Raw genomic sequence first — 15922 nt, 5'->3', positions numbered from 1 at the left:
GAAAGAGAAATAGAGAGAGAGAGAGAGAGAGAGAGAGAAATAGAGGTGGGCGGAGTTTTTAGGGGTTGATTGGAAAGGGAAGATGTACGATCGCGTTCTACTTCGACTAATCAAAGAGCCGAACGTGAGCCGCATTAACGTCAAAAGCGGAATACTCCCCTGCGTTTAGCAGGATGGCACCACCGGATACAAGGGTGCGGGTAAACGGAAGATCATGCGGGCACAGGAATGTCTTTGGTAAAATGCTTTAAGCGTTCACTCGAGCGAGAACGTCGTTCGTCTTCCAGTACGTCTCGTGCTTTACCTTTGCTGCAATCGTACAAAATACCTCAGCAGCAGTAGCAGCAGCAGCAGTAGTTGCAAGCTACGAATGCGTTCACTAACAACCTGCTTTCTAATACTCCTCTCCCTTTTCCTCACCCCTCTTAACTACTACAACTACCACCCCATAACGTAGAAACCTGACGTTTGTAAACCAACTCGGCTGGGTTCTCTTCTTTTCCTTTCATTACCCACTTTGTCAAAAGGTAATTCGAGTTGAAGGCAAGTTTCTTTTAAAATTGGAAACTTAGCAAATGGAACACCAAAATATGATCGGATGAATGATATTATATTGTGTATATGTGTGTGTATACTTATAGGTTTATCGATCTGTTAAAAGGAACCAATATTGATATGATCCCGATTTTATGCGTTATGTAATTCAATGATATACAGGCTAGGAATAATATTTTTTCTTTCGTAGCAGAATTTTGTGAATTCTACATTTCGAAGATTTTCCTCAGATTTATTGTAATCGTGAAAGATATACGGTTTATAAAAATTACTCCTCGTTCACCGGGATTGTATATTATTCGTTTTAAAACATTCTGTGTATTAAAATAAGTTAAGAAATCGATCAGAAAATAATATATAATAATAATAATTATTATTATTATTAAAATAAGGAATAACTTAGGAATAACTGAAGTAAATGTATATCTGCTATTACAATTGGCAAAATGTCATGATTCGTAAAGAACTTCAAAGCGAGAAAATCGAAGAAGAAAAAGAAGAACAATTCTCTTTTGGATAGACGATGATTGCATAAGAAACCCAGTACTCTCAAGGATTGTGGCTAAAAAGAGGAGAATAACGGGACAAAGGTTCGTTTAAGGTAACGAACACCAATCTTATGTATTCGTTTCGAGCTATAGTACTTTTCTTTCCACTTTTATATTCGTCAAATGGGAGAAAGAATGGAGCAAAGTCTCGAAGGTATGTAAGTACATAAGTATATATATATATACATATATACATATGTATATCAGCTAACATTTCGTGTTTCTTCGTCCTTTTTTCGTCTGGTTTCTGGGAAGAAAAAGAAAAGAAAAAAAGAAGGAATAGGTGGGTGGTTTTTGCAGAAGGTGGTTGGTCGAGGGTGAGGTAACTCACTCAAGTTCCGTTCGTATAGGCGGCGTTATAAGTCAAGTTCCCTATGGGAAAGGGTGGTCTAATGGTCCTAAGGGAGCTTCTCGAAGGGTTCGTTGCTTCGCTTGGTTTAGCAATGGGAAGGGGAAAAGGGAAAGGGAGCGAGGGAGTTTAACTCGAAGGTGGAAAAGACGGTCCGTGCGAAGTTGGTTGGTTGGTCTAGCAAGAGGTCCCTACTGAGAGTTTTGAAACGTGCTAGAAAGGTTCACCTTGTTTCGCGATGATGTTTCTGCTAGGAAAGTGGAAGAAAGATGGAGAGAAATGGAGTAAAGGGTGAGAAGGGAGGGGGGGGAGTTAAAAGAGCCGAAGAACGGTGGGAATTTCAGCACAGGTGTTAAGCCTTGCCTGTTGTACCCATATAACTCTCGAGGTTTGTTTCGAACTTAGAATCATCCCTTTTCTTCGCACCCCTTTTACCCTCTTTTCTCCTCCTTCTCTATTGTATCTCTCTTTTACACTTACTCTACTGTAGGCCAACGAGCTTTAATGGTTGAAATTTTACGAGTGTTGACGAAGAGTTAACTATTCTCTCTTTCTCTCGAGCTTCTATATCCATGCTGCTTTTATTCCTTTACTTCGTCCTTATTCCCTTTAGACGTAACCCTAAACTTCCCACGCTTAAACGGAGACTGTGAAATATAATTTAATGATTGGTTATATTAAGTTCCTATGCTTCTATACATGTCTCTTGTATTTTCTATCCTCCCATCCTTTTGAAAGAGACAATTTATACGATAAGAGAGATAGAGAGAGAGAGAAATAGAAAGAGAGAAAGAGAAAGAGGGAAAGTTGGTCGGATTAGTGAAAAAGAAATAAGAATATATTATCTACAACTATATCGAGACCTTTAATAAATGTTGCTAAAGATTAAATGAGACGTTAAACTGATTTAACTTACGCAAAAGTAGGAGAAATCTAATTAAACCGGGACAAACTTCTCCTTAGAAAGGAACAAACAAACAAAACTTTATTTCGAGATGCGTGCGATGTATTCTTTAACGAAATCGTTATTATTATTATTATGTTAATGTGTACCCAATTATATGCTCGAATTCATTTTATTTGTACCGAAAAGTTTTAACATCATAGATAATTATTTTGGTAATAATATCTTCATAATAAATTTTTGTTTACATGTCTGACTATATATATACTCGTGCTATTTAAAAATGTCTGATCATATTAAGACGAGTGGCCTTTTACTACTTAAAAATGTCTGACCACAATGAACGCCTGATTCGTACTACTTAGAAATGTCTGATAATATAAGGACGAGTGGCTTTATACTACTTAAAAATGTCTGACCACAATGAACGCCTGATTCGTACTACTTAGAAATGTCTGATCATATAAAGACGGTTTATATTTTACTACTTAAAAATATCTAATCATAATGAACGACTAAATTCGTACTACTTAGAAATGTCTGATCATATAAAGACGGTTTATATTTTACTACTTAAAAATATCTGATCATAATGAACGATTAAATTCGTACTACTTAGAAATGTCTGATCATATATGAGAATTTGCCTCGTACCACTTCAAACTATTACAATTTTTTCCTGATAAAAATTTGCGTCGTTGCTTACGTATCGAAAAATAAAAAGAATATCGAAAAGTATGAGCTTAAATGCGTCTTACGTTTTACACGTGATTTTCTAGGATTTATGAAAGCCTTCCTTTCGGCACGATGGACATCATCCTTCAGACGCACTACGTTTATGCTTCCAACCTTTTTCTTCTTCCCTACCTAGGTACATCCATTTTCCAGGGGTTAAACTTTATACCGTCAAGGTTGGCGTATGTATATACGCGCGTAAAGAGAAAGAGAGAGAGGGAGAGAGAGAGAGAGAGAAAAGGGCATAACGTTTTCTCATGATCTACTCTTTGCAGTACATTAAGCCATATATTTTATGGTATAAGAGAAGTGATGATACCGTATGGTGAAACAGGTAATGATATCGGCAGGAAGGAAAAGTGACTATGAGACATGGGAATAATATGCGAGTTAGTGACTGATGCGTGTTGTCTTTTGAACAGAGGTTGTCAACCATTTATTTTTATTCATTTCCAAATTATTCCATTATTATTATTATTATTATACTATTATTATTATTATTATAATATTTATTATTCAGTTTTACAATTTGACTGATTTTATACGGTTAGATTTAACAAAAAATACCATCGTTATCACCATGAATAACAACAACAACAACAACAACAACAACAATACCAATAATAACAATAAAAAGTATTATGGAAAAACAAGTGAACAATTTTTAAACATTTATCTATCTCGTAATAACAAAAGAGACGCTGCATCGGGTAACGTCCTAATTGCAAGTTGCAACACATAGCAATGGTTGGAAAGGGGGGGAGGGAGGATGGGTGGTTGGTTTACTGGGATGCATCCTTCCTACCACGTTCTAATGTATACTTTTCACGTCGCGGTAAAACTGCGAGCTTCGTGTGCCGTAAAGATAGTCGAGCGAATAACGGCAGCGCATGCCGGGTATTACGCGACGTACCTCGCTCGATAATGATACCGCACCCGACGATAAAAACAAAGTGAAACCCTTATTCTCTATCTCTCTTTCTCTCTCTTACTATGCCCACGATGACGCGTTTTTCGCTGCGTTGCTCGTGCGAAAAACGAGGCCGTTTTTACCCAAGATAACTACTTCCTTTTCTTTTTTCTTTTTTCATTTTCTTTTTCTTTTTTCCTTTTTTCTTTCTCCCCCCCCCCATTTAAATCGAGAGATCGAGAATTTACTCCTTCTTTTTCTTTTTTATCATTTTGTTCTTTACGAAATCATATGTTCCCTTTTAAAAGACCGGAATTATTGACCCGTTTTGATATATGCCCACATTTGACGGATACCTTTTATTTATTTATTTATTTATTTATTATTATTATTATTATTAGATTCAATGGTAATTATTTGGTCGAACAAATATTAATTTTTCTTTTATTTTTAACTTCAATAATGGTATTCTAAAGGCAATGTAATTTTATCGAATAAAGTATCTAATTAAATGATAATAAATCCGTGTTTATCTATTCGATTCAGCATTTATTCCATATCCCGATATATTTAATAAAGCAAATGCCATAAACAATAAGCAAAGTTTAATATATTTATTCGAGTACCTATATTTACTTTTACGATAGTAAACATGCAAGAGGTTGGTTGCTGCTTACAAATAAATATTACTCGAATAATTATTATTTTCATATAATGTAATACATATTATATATAAGAGAAATAAGAATAATAAATTTGTCATATTGACAAATTGCAATGGTTCGTTCCGCGGTGTTAAATAAAACAACTATATCTGTCCAAATTTGATATGTTCTATTCGTAGAATCAAAAATCTAAAGTACGAAAAACGTCTTCTCGGATCTATCCTCGAATTTTTCGTATCACGATATGTCACGTTTGGGAATATGATCTGAAATAACCGATTCCAACGAGAAATGGAAAGAAACGAAAGAAAAAAAATAGACAGACAGACAGACAGACGCACAGAGAGAGAGAGAGAAAAAGAGAGATAGAGAGAAAGAAGGTTGACGTAAAAATTTCGATGTCCTGAAAATTCAGTTTCATCCCCAGCCCCCCCTTCTTCCTTCTTTCTCTTATTTTAGATCTTCATCTGATCGATCGAAAGGATCGTGTCAGCCGATGTTATATAACTCTGTGAGTTGCCATGAGTAGGTGGAATACGTTTTATGGGAAAAGTAGCTTGGATAGGAGTAAAAGAGTATTGGATACGAGTATCTGACGACAACTACGACGATGAGGGGTAACTACGATGAGGTTAACAGTAGTACTAGTAGTAGTAGTAGTAGTAGTAGTAATGGTGATATGGTTGGTGTTGGTGAACGCGAACCAATAGTCGACGCTTATGAGCACCGTATATGACCAGACACGAAGTGTACTTCGCGAAGTGGGCAGGTGTGCTCTCGGCAAACGAGATGGATGTACTGAATGTTCCCATATCGCGTGACCACTCGATCAACGCTGCTGCGAGTTGACAGTGACTTACGCACTCTGGCACTCAACGAGATATGACATGCGCCAGGGGCTCGACACCCTCTTCCTCTCTTCAACCCTCTTTACCTATTCCCCCGAAGCCCCTCGTCGTCATCGTCGTCGTCACTCTCTCTCTCTCTTTTCCTCTTACCCTCTTTCCTACTCATTCTTCTTTTTTCTTTTTATTTTATTTTTCTATCGTTCTAGACGAGCTCAAACACTTTATTCTTCCACGTTCGATATCCTCTTTTCATCGAAAACTCATGTTCCCCGATCACTTATCTTACGTCTCTCCTCCTATGTATATGTATATGTATATATATATGTGTGTGTGTATATATACTCTTTTATATTTTCTACTAAAATTACTTTCAATCTATTCTATCTTTTTCTTTTATATGGATATTTCTTCAAAGGATATATATGTTTAGCCCTAAGCGTTATATATGTCTATTGAAAATCATTTTTCGTTATTTAAAAATACAAGGTTTGAATATTTTTAAGATTATTATTTATTATTGGGAGTAGTGTTTTTTTTTTCAATATTTTTTGGACAAAACCCTTTGCCATTATTATAAATGCAAATCATTTATTAGATTGGTAATTAAGTCCGTATAATTGTGTTTTTTTTTTTATTTACTCAGTACTTATTTACTTTCCTAACGATCTAATAATATTTGAAAAAAAATACTGCTAAAATTATTATTTAAAGGAAAAAAGATACATAAATACAAATCATTTATCTAACAAAATATTGATCAAAAATGTTGAAAATATATCCAATTAATTAGAAGATTTATAAAGAAATAAAAAAACAGATAAAAATATTTGAATATCAATTAGATTGGGGATTAGAAAAAAAAAATTGTAATATATGTGTGATGAAATAATTCGTTAAAATAATAATACTCGAGATGAACGTTTTTTGGAAAGATTTAGTCGTGATTTGATCTTCCCATAGGTGTACTGATATTCTATCATGCTTTGATCGAGAGTGGATGAGCAAAGTTAGATTCGAACGTGTTCGGACTATGAAGTCGAAGGTAACGGGTCACCGATGGCTAAAGCTCTGATCTTTACTACTTACCAGGCTCTAGAATCGTGAAACGTGGATTGGACATGTCCACGGGCAGCATATTTCGTATCCAAGAGATGATGGGCGGTGGTGAACCAACAGCTCCGCAAACCAGAACAGCATTACGACCCATCTCTACTACCTTTGCTGCTGGTGCTTGAGTGATCATCGGAAAGCCGGGTGGTAAATTCTCCGCTGTAATCAAAATTACGATACGCATCGTCAATTAAAAATATTATTTTCGTCATAAATACGAAATATTTCATAATAGAAAAACAATTTATACCATTTCTAAGTTAACGTTTAATATACATATATTTCAATTGATTGGACAAAACTTTTCTTGGTTACCTGATATTAGAGAGAAATATATTGCACGCTTTAATATCAAGTAACTACAAAATTTAGTGTATCAATAATTTGTTAAGTTTGTCTCTATCATGTATATCACTTATTAATTAAAATATTATAGCACAAATTTTCTCGGTTACATGATATCAGTAAATAATATATTATATATTACAATATCAAGTAACCAAGGTAACTCGTACTAATAGATAATTTATACTTTAACCTAGAATTGGTACGAACTTTTTTGATCAGTTAACAATTAGATAAATTCGATCGAATGTTTTTTCTTTTTTTTATAATTTTGAATTAATTAAATATAATTATTTGAATTAGTATAGTATTAAGATAATTTATTATAATATTGAACGCATGCATGATCGTTCAGAAGTACCATTTAAACAGATAATTTAAAGCACAGATAGAAATACGTTCAAAGTTTGTTGGATCGTTCGTTAATATAGGTAGAAATTTGAAAGGAAGAAGTAGCACGTTGGTAGATCTAGCAAATCCCAAGATGACCCTTCTCTACGGGTATCCGGGAGGACCAACCAAAGCCCTTTTACTCTCTCAAGGGAGACAAAGTTAAGAAAAGCCATTCGACTACTGTCCGACGCAAATACTCCTTCCATTTGCCATCATGGAAAAGGAAGCTTCTGTTTCTCCAAAAGTCTTCCACTGGATATGGATAGATGCGAGCTACGGTGTTCCTGCCATCACTGATGAGATAAGAATTCAATGTATCCTTTGCTAAACTTTCCTCAGAAAGGATTTCGTATGAGAAATAAAGAGAGAAAGAGAGAGAGAGAAAAAAGTACACCACAAATAAATAGAAAACTTTGTAAAATTTTCCGATCGTACGATATTCTCTTTGTACTTTATTTTTGATATCTATTTTAACGAGCCTAATTGTAGATAAACGGAACAACGAAATAATCTTATTTATCGGGTTAGTATTTTATAATAAATAAATAATACAAGTTGTGTTATAGATTCTATTGATTAATAAAATAGAAAGAAAAAAAACAATTTAAATAGATAGTCAGTATTTATAATGAAATATTAGTACGCGAAATCCTAATGCAATTTTACCATCAATTATAAATATTGACGTGCTATTTGAAATACCGAACAAATTATTTATACCACCCGAAGAAAGTAAACCGATCGTTTGTTTGATAAAATATTTGTTGGGATAAATAAAAGGGATCCGTTGCTATGGAAAATCTTCATGAAATCTTCTCGCGATGGAAAATAATTCTTTAGATACTTGACGAATTTATAAATAGTGTGTACGAGATAGAAGATTTATCTTAGTGTTAGTAAAGAGAAACGAGATTAAACCAAACAGTTTCGAAATACACGTGGTTCGACCTACATTGCACCTGTTCTTCATGTAATTACGATGGTACTACATTAATCCTTAGGGTGAATTCTTAGTTAAATTTCAGTCCGAAGATATAGTACTTGAACTTACGAAACTCCTTGCTTTTCTTTAGTTTCATTTTGGTTTTGAAAGATGTCTGTGTACTTAGAATGATCGGTCGAGTTCGCTGGTTCCTCTTTTCTCCTTTTTGTTTTTTAATTAATTACGAACCCTTCGATAATTTTTTCAAAACATGTGCAAGCAAAAAACTTGATGAAATAAAATATTTCATTTCGCTAAATAATTCTAATTGAAATGTTCGAATTTCAATATTGGATCTTTGTTTTTTTTTCTTTTTTTTTTTAATTAATTTCAAAATATTTTTCCATGCGAATTGTTAAAAACATTCCAGCAACCCACGTAATTTAATAAAATTTAAAACAATATATCACACAGAAAACAAAAAAAGAAAATTACTCGTTAAAGTTAAGAAAGTTATTGCCATATACAACCCACTACAAATTTCTAATAAATTAATTAACAATATAAAATATATTTAATTGGGGTTAGAATCACTGATTGGAATCAGTGATCAAATTAAAGAATACAAATACGAATGAAAAATGTAATGATATTTAAAATGAAAAGTAAATAATGCATTTTATAATTAAATAATTAGGTAGTTAGGGAATAAACAAATTGTCAAACGTGTCACTTAGGACGTTGCTTTCAGTGTGTTAATTATTTTTTCAAAAGAGGCTTTTCTTTTGTTCTCGTTATCGTTCGAGTTATCCGATACGTTGGCGCCAATTATATCGGTGAGAGAGAGAGAGAGAGAGAGAAAGAGAGTGTATAGTGTACTGACAATAGAAATCACCCGCAGATTTCTCTCTCTCTCTCTCTCTCTCTCTATCTATCTATCTATCTATCTATCTATCTATCTATCTCTTCCCTTTTTTCTTTTTCTTTTTTCTTTCAGTTAGTTCATAGAACCTTTGCCACCATCATCCCCTACGGGCAATAGCAAACAATACAAGAAGAGTAGGAGGACGTTTTCGCAAGCACAGTTACAGAAAGTCAAACGTCGAACTATATATACATTGTCCGTTTTCTCTATTCTCACATTTCTTTCTTCAAAGTTAGGTATCACTTGGAATCGTATTTATCGTAAAACACGCATAAGAAAAAAATCTAGAAGAATTACCTTCTTTGGAAAGCTTTTTTTCTTTTTTTTTTTTCTATATTTACTAATATCCCACAAGAGCCAATGAAATAGATTTCGGTTTATTAAATTTCGACAAATTTCACACGGAAAACAATTTAATTCTTATTTATAATTAAATTTCAACAATTATTTTTATCGCGCAAATGAAAATTTAATAAAAATTCTCTTTTTATTCGTCAAATTAGAAAAAAAGAAAAAAAGAAAAAAAAGAAAGAAAGAAAGAAAGAAACAAAAACAATTTGAATGAATTTATTTTGTCTTTTTTCTTTTTTATAAATGCAAATATAATTATATCGCCGCACAACCACAAACGAACACGGGCTGTTGTATTATTTTTTATTTAATTAAAATCAATTATTATGGAAATATCGAATTTTTTATATCGAACGAACGGAAATAGTCAATTGTTCGCGCGAGTTTTTTTTTTCTCGAAATAGTAAAAAAAACGTGGAGATGGAAAAATCTATGAAAAAGATGTTTAAAGAAAAAATAAAAAAAAGTATAAGAAGGATATGTTATGGTCAGTAAAGATCCTTCCGATTTATCTCTCTCAACAATTCTAGGTCTTTCTCTATTTCTATGTTATTTTTTTTTTAACCTCAAAAGTATACTACCTTCTTCTCTTTCGATCACTTCCATCCATATTTTTCCATGACAACGCTTGACCACAATACGTGGTAAACGTCAGACAATCTTTTTACAAATGGAAGACACTTTTGCGTTGCAGTATTGTCTAGTTATCGTTCGTGAATTCGATTTTATTCAAACGAACAATCTTTTTTCTTCCCCAAAAATTGTATGTTTGTAACGGAACACATATGTTATATTCTGTTGTGCTGCATTCAATTGGATTGTTGTTTTATATTGTGTTGTTTGACGAAACGATATTGCGTTACGTTACGTTACTCAAATGCATTTATATATGTATATATATATATATTTTTATCCATAACTTTCATATAGAAAATTCGTATACGTGAAAAGCAAAATATCACGTAAATATCAACAAAATCCTCCCGTCTTTTTGTTTATTTATCTCAAACATTTAATAAACCTATCGAATATCTTCTCATTAATGAGTTTACAAAAATATTATACACGTAGATATTGAAGATATACATTATGTATATTCTCACTTTGTAATATTTTATTTTCAAATATCAAAACTGAAATTTCAATATTTTATTTTCCTTTTTTTTTCTTTTTTTTTAATATCACTCTTTCTCTCTTTCTCATTCCCTTCATAAAAATGAACTATACAATGTTTATAGTATCATCGTTTTCATATTATTTCTTCTCTTTCCCTTATTTTGATATCAGTCGATAGAATACAGTATACCTTTCTTTTCATCTTATTCTTCTTTTTATGTTTATGAACGTAAGTACGTGACGAGTTCGTGATCGTGGTATTTCAAAGAGAGAAAAATAAGAGACAGAAAATGATAGAGGAAAAAAATAAAGAATGGTAAGACGATTCGAAGTGGTGAGAGTAACTATTTGATACTCGACACGACTAACTCTCTCACTCGTCTTTCATTCTTGATTATCGTTTCCACTATTGCAATCCTTCCTATCTTTCTTTTCTTTTACGATCGCTCGTTTAGTTTTCTTCTTAAGTGATAAAGAAATTGTTTTTTGATACGAGAAATAGCAGGTTCTTCTTTTTTCACGAAAGAACAAAAATAAAATACATGAGGTTGTCAAAGAAATTAAATTTCTAAGAGAAATTTATATTATTTAATAAATTCAAATAAAAAAGTATCTAATAATAATTGATAAATAAATGTTTCTTTTTATATTTTACTATAATTAATATTATATATCATATTTTATTTTGATAATTTATCAACGAAGTATAGTACGAGTCGAGTTTCTATAATTGGTCAAGCATTTACAAGTAGTACGATATATATACGGTCAGACATTGAGTTCTGAGACTTTTCAATTATTAATTTATTCTAATAAATAAATTACAAAATGAAAAAAGATTTGATAATGCACCAACGATAAAAATAGAGTTCAAACATATTTCTATATATTATTTTTATCCGATCATTGTAAAGATTTATACGTAACTTTACTTTCCAAGTATAACAAAAGAAAAAAGTTGAAAAACATCAAGAGATTTATTAAAGAGAAAAATACAGTATTAATAAGAACAACTACAATGACGACTACGAGAACGAAAAAGAGAAGTAAAACGAATATCGAACGATTTTACTCGAATAGGAACGTCTGTTCTTCTCGATTCGTTTGCTTTTCGATTCGATTCATTGGTGGCGGTGGGCTGCCAGATCGACTGTAAAATGAATAAAACATGGCCTTTTGTCCTGCTTTGTTACACATTGTACTTTGGCGTTCGGTGGTAAGCAACAGGTGATCAATTCATATCGCTCGTCGATAATACTCGTCGAATTCCATGTTGATCGTTTCTTTTACGAATTACAAGCTCGACTTATAATATTGTATTGCAATAAATTCCTATTTCTTTTATCGATTCTTTTTCACATTTCTCTTTTCAACAGATTTTATCTTTTTATTTCAACATATGTGTGCGTATCAACCCCACTAGGATTTACAATAGCATTGCTTTATTTGTTCTTTTTTATTTTCTTTTTCTATTTTTTTGTTTTTTGATTAAACTTTATAACTAGAATCGTGTGTTCTCGTGTAAATCTTCGAATTTTTGTTCAATCCTTTTTTTATTTTCTGAATCAAATGAATTAAATTTGCATTCTTCTATATATATACGTGTAGAAAAATAAAACAAAGATTTTTGAAGTAAACAAAATATGAAATAAACATTCTATATTCACTAAGAATTCGATTCATAAATTTGCGTTGCAATAAATCATTATTGCAGGTCGAGCTTCTGTTCTAAATAAAATTTGATTTAAATAAAAAGGAAAAAAACAAAATATAAGATAAAAATTGTACGAATTAAACTCTAGAATTGTAAAATAATTTAACAAAAACAAAATCGAATTTTCTTTTTTGATTTAAATGCGATCACGACACTGGGATAAAAATCGAATAGCTATCTTTCTTTCCTTCCTTCTTTCAATTTATTTGATATTATTTTTTTAACGTCTGAATCGCGTTCTCGTATATCTTCTTTCGGGAATCAAACGAGATTTTTACTACTTACTCGAAGAACAAGAAAAAAGAAAAAAGAAGAAAAAGAAAAAGAAGAAGAAGAAGAAGAGGAAGAAGATTTTTCAAGCGAGATAAAGTGAGATAGAGAATAAGAGAAAGCATTTGAAATATCGATGGATTAGGAAACGTCCGAATAAAAGCGTGAGCATGTCGACCTTAAAAAGGGCTTTTTTCTTTTTCTATTTCTTTTTCTTTTTCTTTTTCTTTTTCGTTTTCGTTTTCTTCTTCCATCGAAACTCACGTGTAATCGTAAATTCTTTTCGTGAAAACTCAACGTGATACAGAAACAATAACGACCCGATGTAACCTGATGTAACCTGATGTATGCTAAAAGGATTTTACGAGAGAAACGAAAATCCTGCTCTTTCGTATAAATAACGTCTCGTATTGAGCCAATACGTTTCCATGATGTTCACCCTATTCATCCCCTTTTTTGTCCCCCCTATACATACACACACACACACACAAATATATGGGTTTGGGGGTTGAACATTGAAATGAAACGAAAACGTGACTTTCGAACGAATTTTTGTCGAAAAAGATGGAGGACAAAAAAAAACTATCTGATTAACATACTCGCAAGCTCATCTTCAAATATTTGAAGCAGCCCCGTATGCTTGGTGGTTCGCTTTCTCCCTCAAAATCGCATTCATTATTTGAACTACGAAGTATGCCACGTTGGACAAAAAAAGAAATAAAAAGAAAAGAAAAAATAGATTGCGTTTGTATTATCGAATAAATTTTCTCTCTTAATTTTTTACTTTTTCTCATTCCTCGCACACATATATTTATGATTTATTTTATTATTGATTTACAAAAAAAAAGTAGAATTAATTATTATTATTATTTATATATAATAATAGAATAAATATATATATAATATATAAATAAATATATATATATATAATATTTATATAAATAATAATAGAATTAATTATTATTAATTATATATAATTATATTAATTATATATAAATTATAAAATACAAAAGGAAAGCTTTTTCCTGTAGCTCAATTGAAGAAGATGATGGAAAAATAAAGGAAGAAACACACAAACGCGAGAAATATTACAGAAGTTGAATATATCCGATTTGATAATCCTTGATCGTTCGAAACGCTTCGATTTAGAAATATAAGAAAAATCATTTTTTATTTGTTATCGCAAAAAAAAAAAGAAAGAAAACAAAATTACTTTCCGAACAACTCGACGGAACACTTTGAAGGTTTTTTTTTTTTTTGTTCACGTACAATATTTACACGATACGTCACGTTGGAAAATGAAAAATATACTTGCTGGTAAAGAGGTATTACACATAGGTATGTGTATATACATCATACACACATACTACACACGCATATGTACCAACATTCTTTCAAAACGTTCACTTTCTTGCCATTTAACGCTAAAACTAATAGACGTTTCATCGTGACAAAGCAACCTTTTGTGCGTACGTATGTACACACATGTTCACTCACTCCCCTATGTTCACATATTCTTTTTTTTTTCTTCTTCTTTTTTTTTTTTTTTATCAAAGAATATAAAACGAAAGAGACGGAACTTGGAGGCTTGAAAAGGTCGTAAATAACGTAGACGTAAAAAGTTCGTCCACACTTTATCGCTTTCAAAGCCTTTAATAGAGAACGCGTATAATACATTTCATTCACTATCTTTCTACACACACACACACACACACACATAAATACATCATACATCCGCAGATGGATGAATATGCATGTATATTAGTCGTTAAAATAGTCGTATAAAATAGTCGTAGCTGTTTTTCTTCCGTGTCTCTTAAAAATGATGTATTTAAGAATTCGTTAAACGGTCTCAGATCATCTTAGAAGAAAATATCTATTATCTTTTATCTTAAGGGTAAATCTTTCTTCTACTTACGTAGATTTCTATTGAAAAATTTACGACTATTACGTTCTCCTAAAAACTAGAGAGAATTTTTATTAATTTCCTCTCTTTTTTCTTTACTTTTCTCTCTCTCTCTCTCTCTTTAGTCCTTCATGTTCGTCCCTTTTTTGTTTTTTTTTTGTGAGATGATAAAAAAAAGGTTAAACGAGGGAACGACGAAGAGGTGTGTTATCGCGATCGAAAGGGATGATCTTTTCTTTTTTTCTTTTTTTCATGTTTCCATTGCAATCTGTATTCATTTTTTTGTTATCATGAATTAATATAATAAGGTTAGGGGAACCCTTAATGATTTTTGGAATTGAGTAGATTTTGTTCATACCAGTTTGACAATGTTTATTTTATGGTTTTATTTGATAGAGAGCATTATCAATGAGAATATTATTTTGAATATTATTCAATTAAAATAAACTTAGCGATGGATGCATAGCAATGGATTATAAAATTCCCAGTGGACATTGGAAATAAATAAAAATAGGAAAAAAAAACAAACAAGAAGAAAAAGAAGAGAAAAAGAAGAAGAAGAAGAAGAAGAAGATTGTAGGAAGTAGATTTGGTAGGAAGAACTTAGAACTCTAGACGATACTTTCAATTTTATTGCTTGATCCGTTCACCAGTCTTACGTTTTTCTGCCTAGTTTCGAAGAAGAGTAGAGAGAGAGTTCGAGCTGACTGGCTAGTCGAAAAGTTTTCAATCCCTATGGAGACAGGAAGAGTCGAGTTGGATCACTTGGGTGTCCCAAAACACTTGAAAAGTGAGTCCAAACAATTGGATCTCATTGGATATATTATAATTATTTACAAAATATTTTCTTGAGTGATATCTTTGTTATTTCGTTATTATACGAAAATAATTATTATTTCAAATCAAATATATTTAGTTATAATCTGAATTTTTTTATCATAGAAAAATATTCGAATATATTAGATTGGTAAAAAATTGATGGAATTTTTGATATTAAAAAAAATATACTAGGATGGTAATATTTATTAAAGATAATGAATATGTAAAATGTGTTAAAGTAAACAAAACTATTTTATATTTAAATGTAAATTATTAATAAAAAATTCCTACATTATAATAGTTATCGTTCTATCAAACAAACATTACATATACAACTTTCCTAATGATTTGTTCCTAACAGGTACATGTTAAATTGATAGAAAATTTAATGAAAAAGTTAAAAGAAAGAAAGAAAAAGAAAAAGAAAGAAGAAAAAAGGATGGAAAGATGCATAAAAAAAAATAAAGAGGAAAATTGTGACGCGATTAATGAGAAATTAGAGATACGTTAAACGTCAAAGCGAGTTTGAATTTACGC

At 31.5% G+C, this 15922-nt stretch overlaps 1 protein-coding gene across 15 annotated transcripts in view; it reads right to left on the bottom strand.

Moving 5' to 3' along the window:
• LOC122525885 (tyrosine-protein phosphatase Lar) overlaps positions 1 to 15922 on the bottom strand; it is a 510813-nt gene that overhangs the window by 34604 nt on the left and 460287 nt on the right. For all 15 annotated transcript variants that reach the window (XM_043648898.1, XM_043648900.1, XM_043648902.1 and 12 more), the window contains one exon: positions 6601 to 6783. In XM_043648898.1, the coding sequence (XP_043504833.1) occupies positions 6601 to 6783 (183 nt within the window). The remainder of the gene's footprint in view (positions 1 to 6600; positions 6784 to 15922) is intronic.

Source organism: Polistes fuscatus, unplaced genomic scaffold (assembly GCF_010416935.1).
Source record: "Polistes fuscatus isolate 324 unplaced genomic scaffold, CU_Pfus_HIC Scaffold10, whole genome shotgun sequence".
Classification (NCBI taxonomy): domain Eukaryota; kingdom Metazoa; phylum Arthropoda; class Insecta; order Hymenoptera; family Vespidae; genus Polistes; species Polistes fuscatus.
The sequence above is the reverse complement of the archived record's forward strand: the minus strand, read 5'-3'. Positions and strand labels throughout refer to the sequence as shown.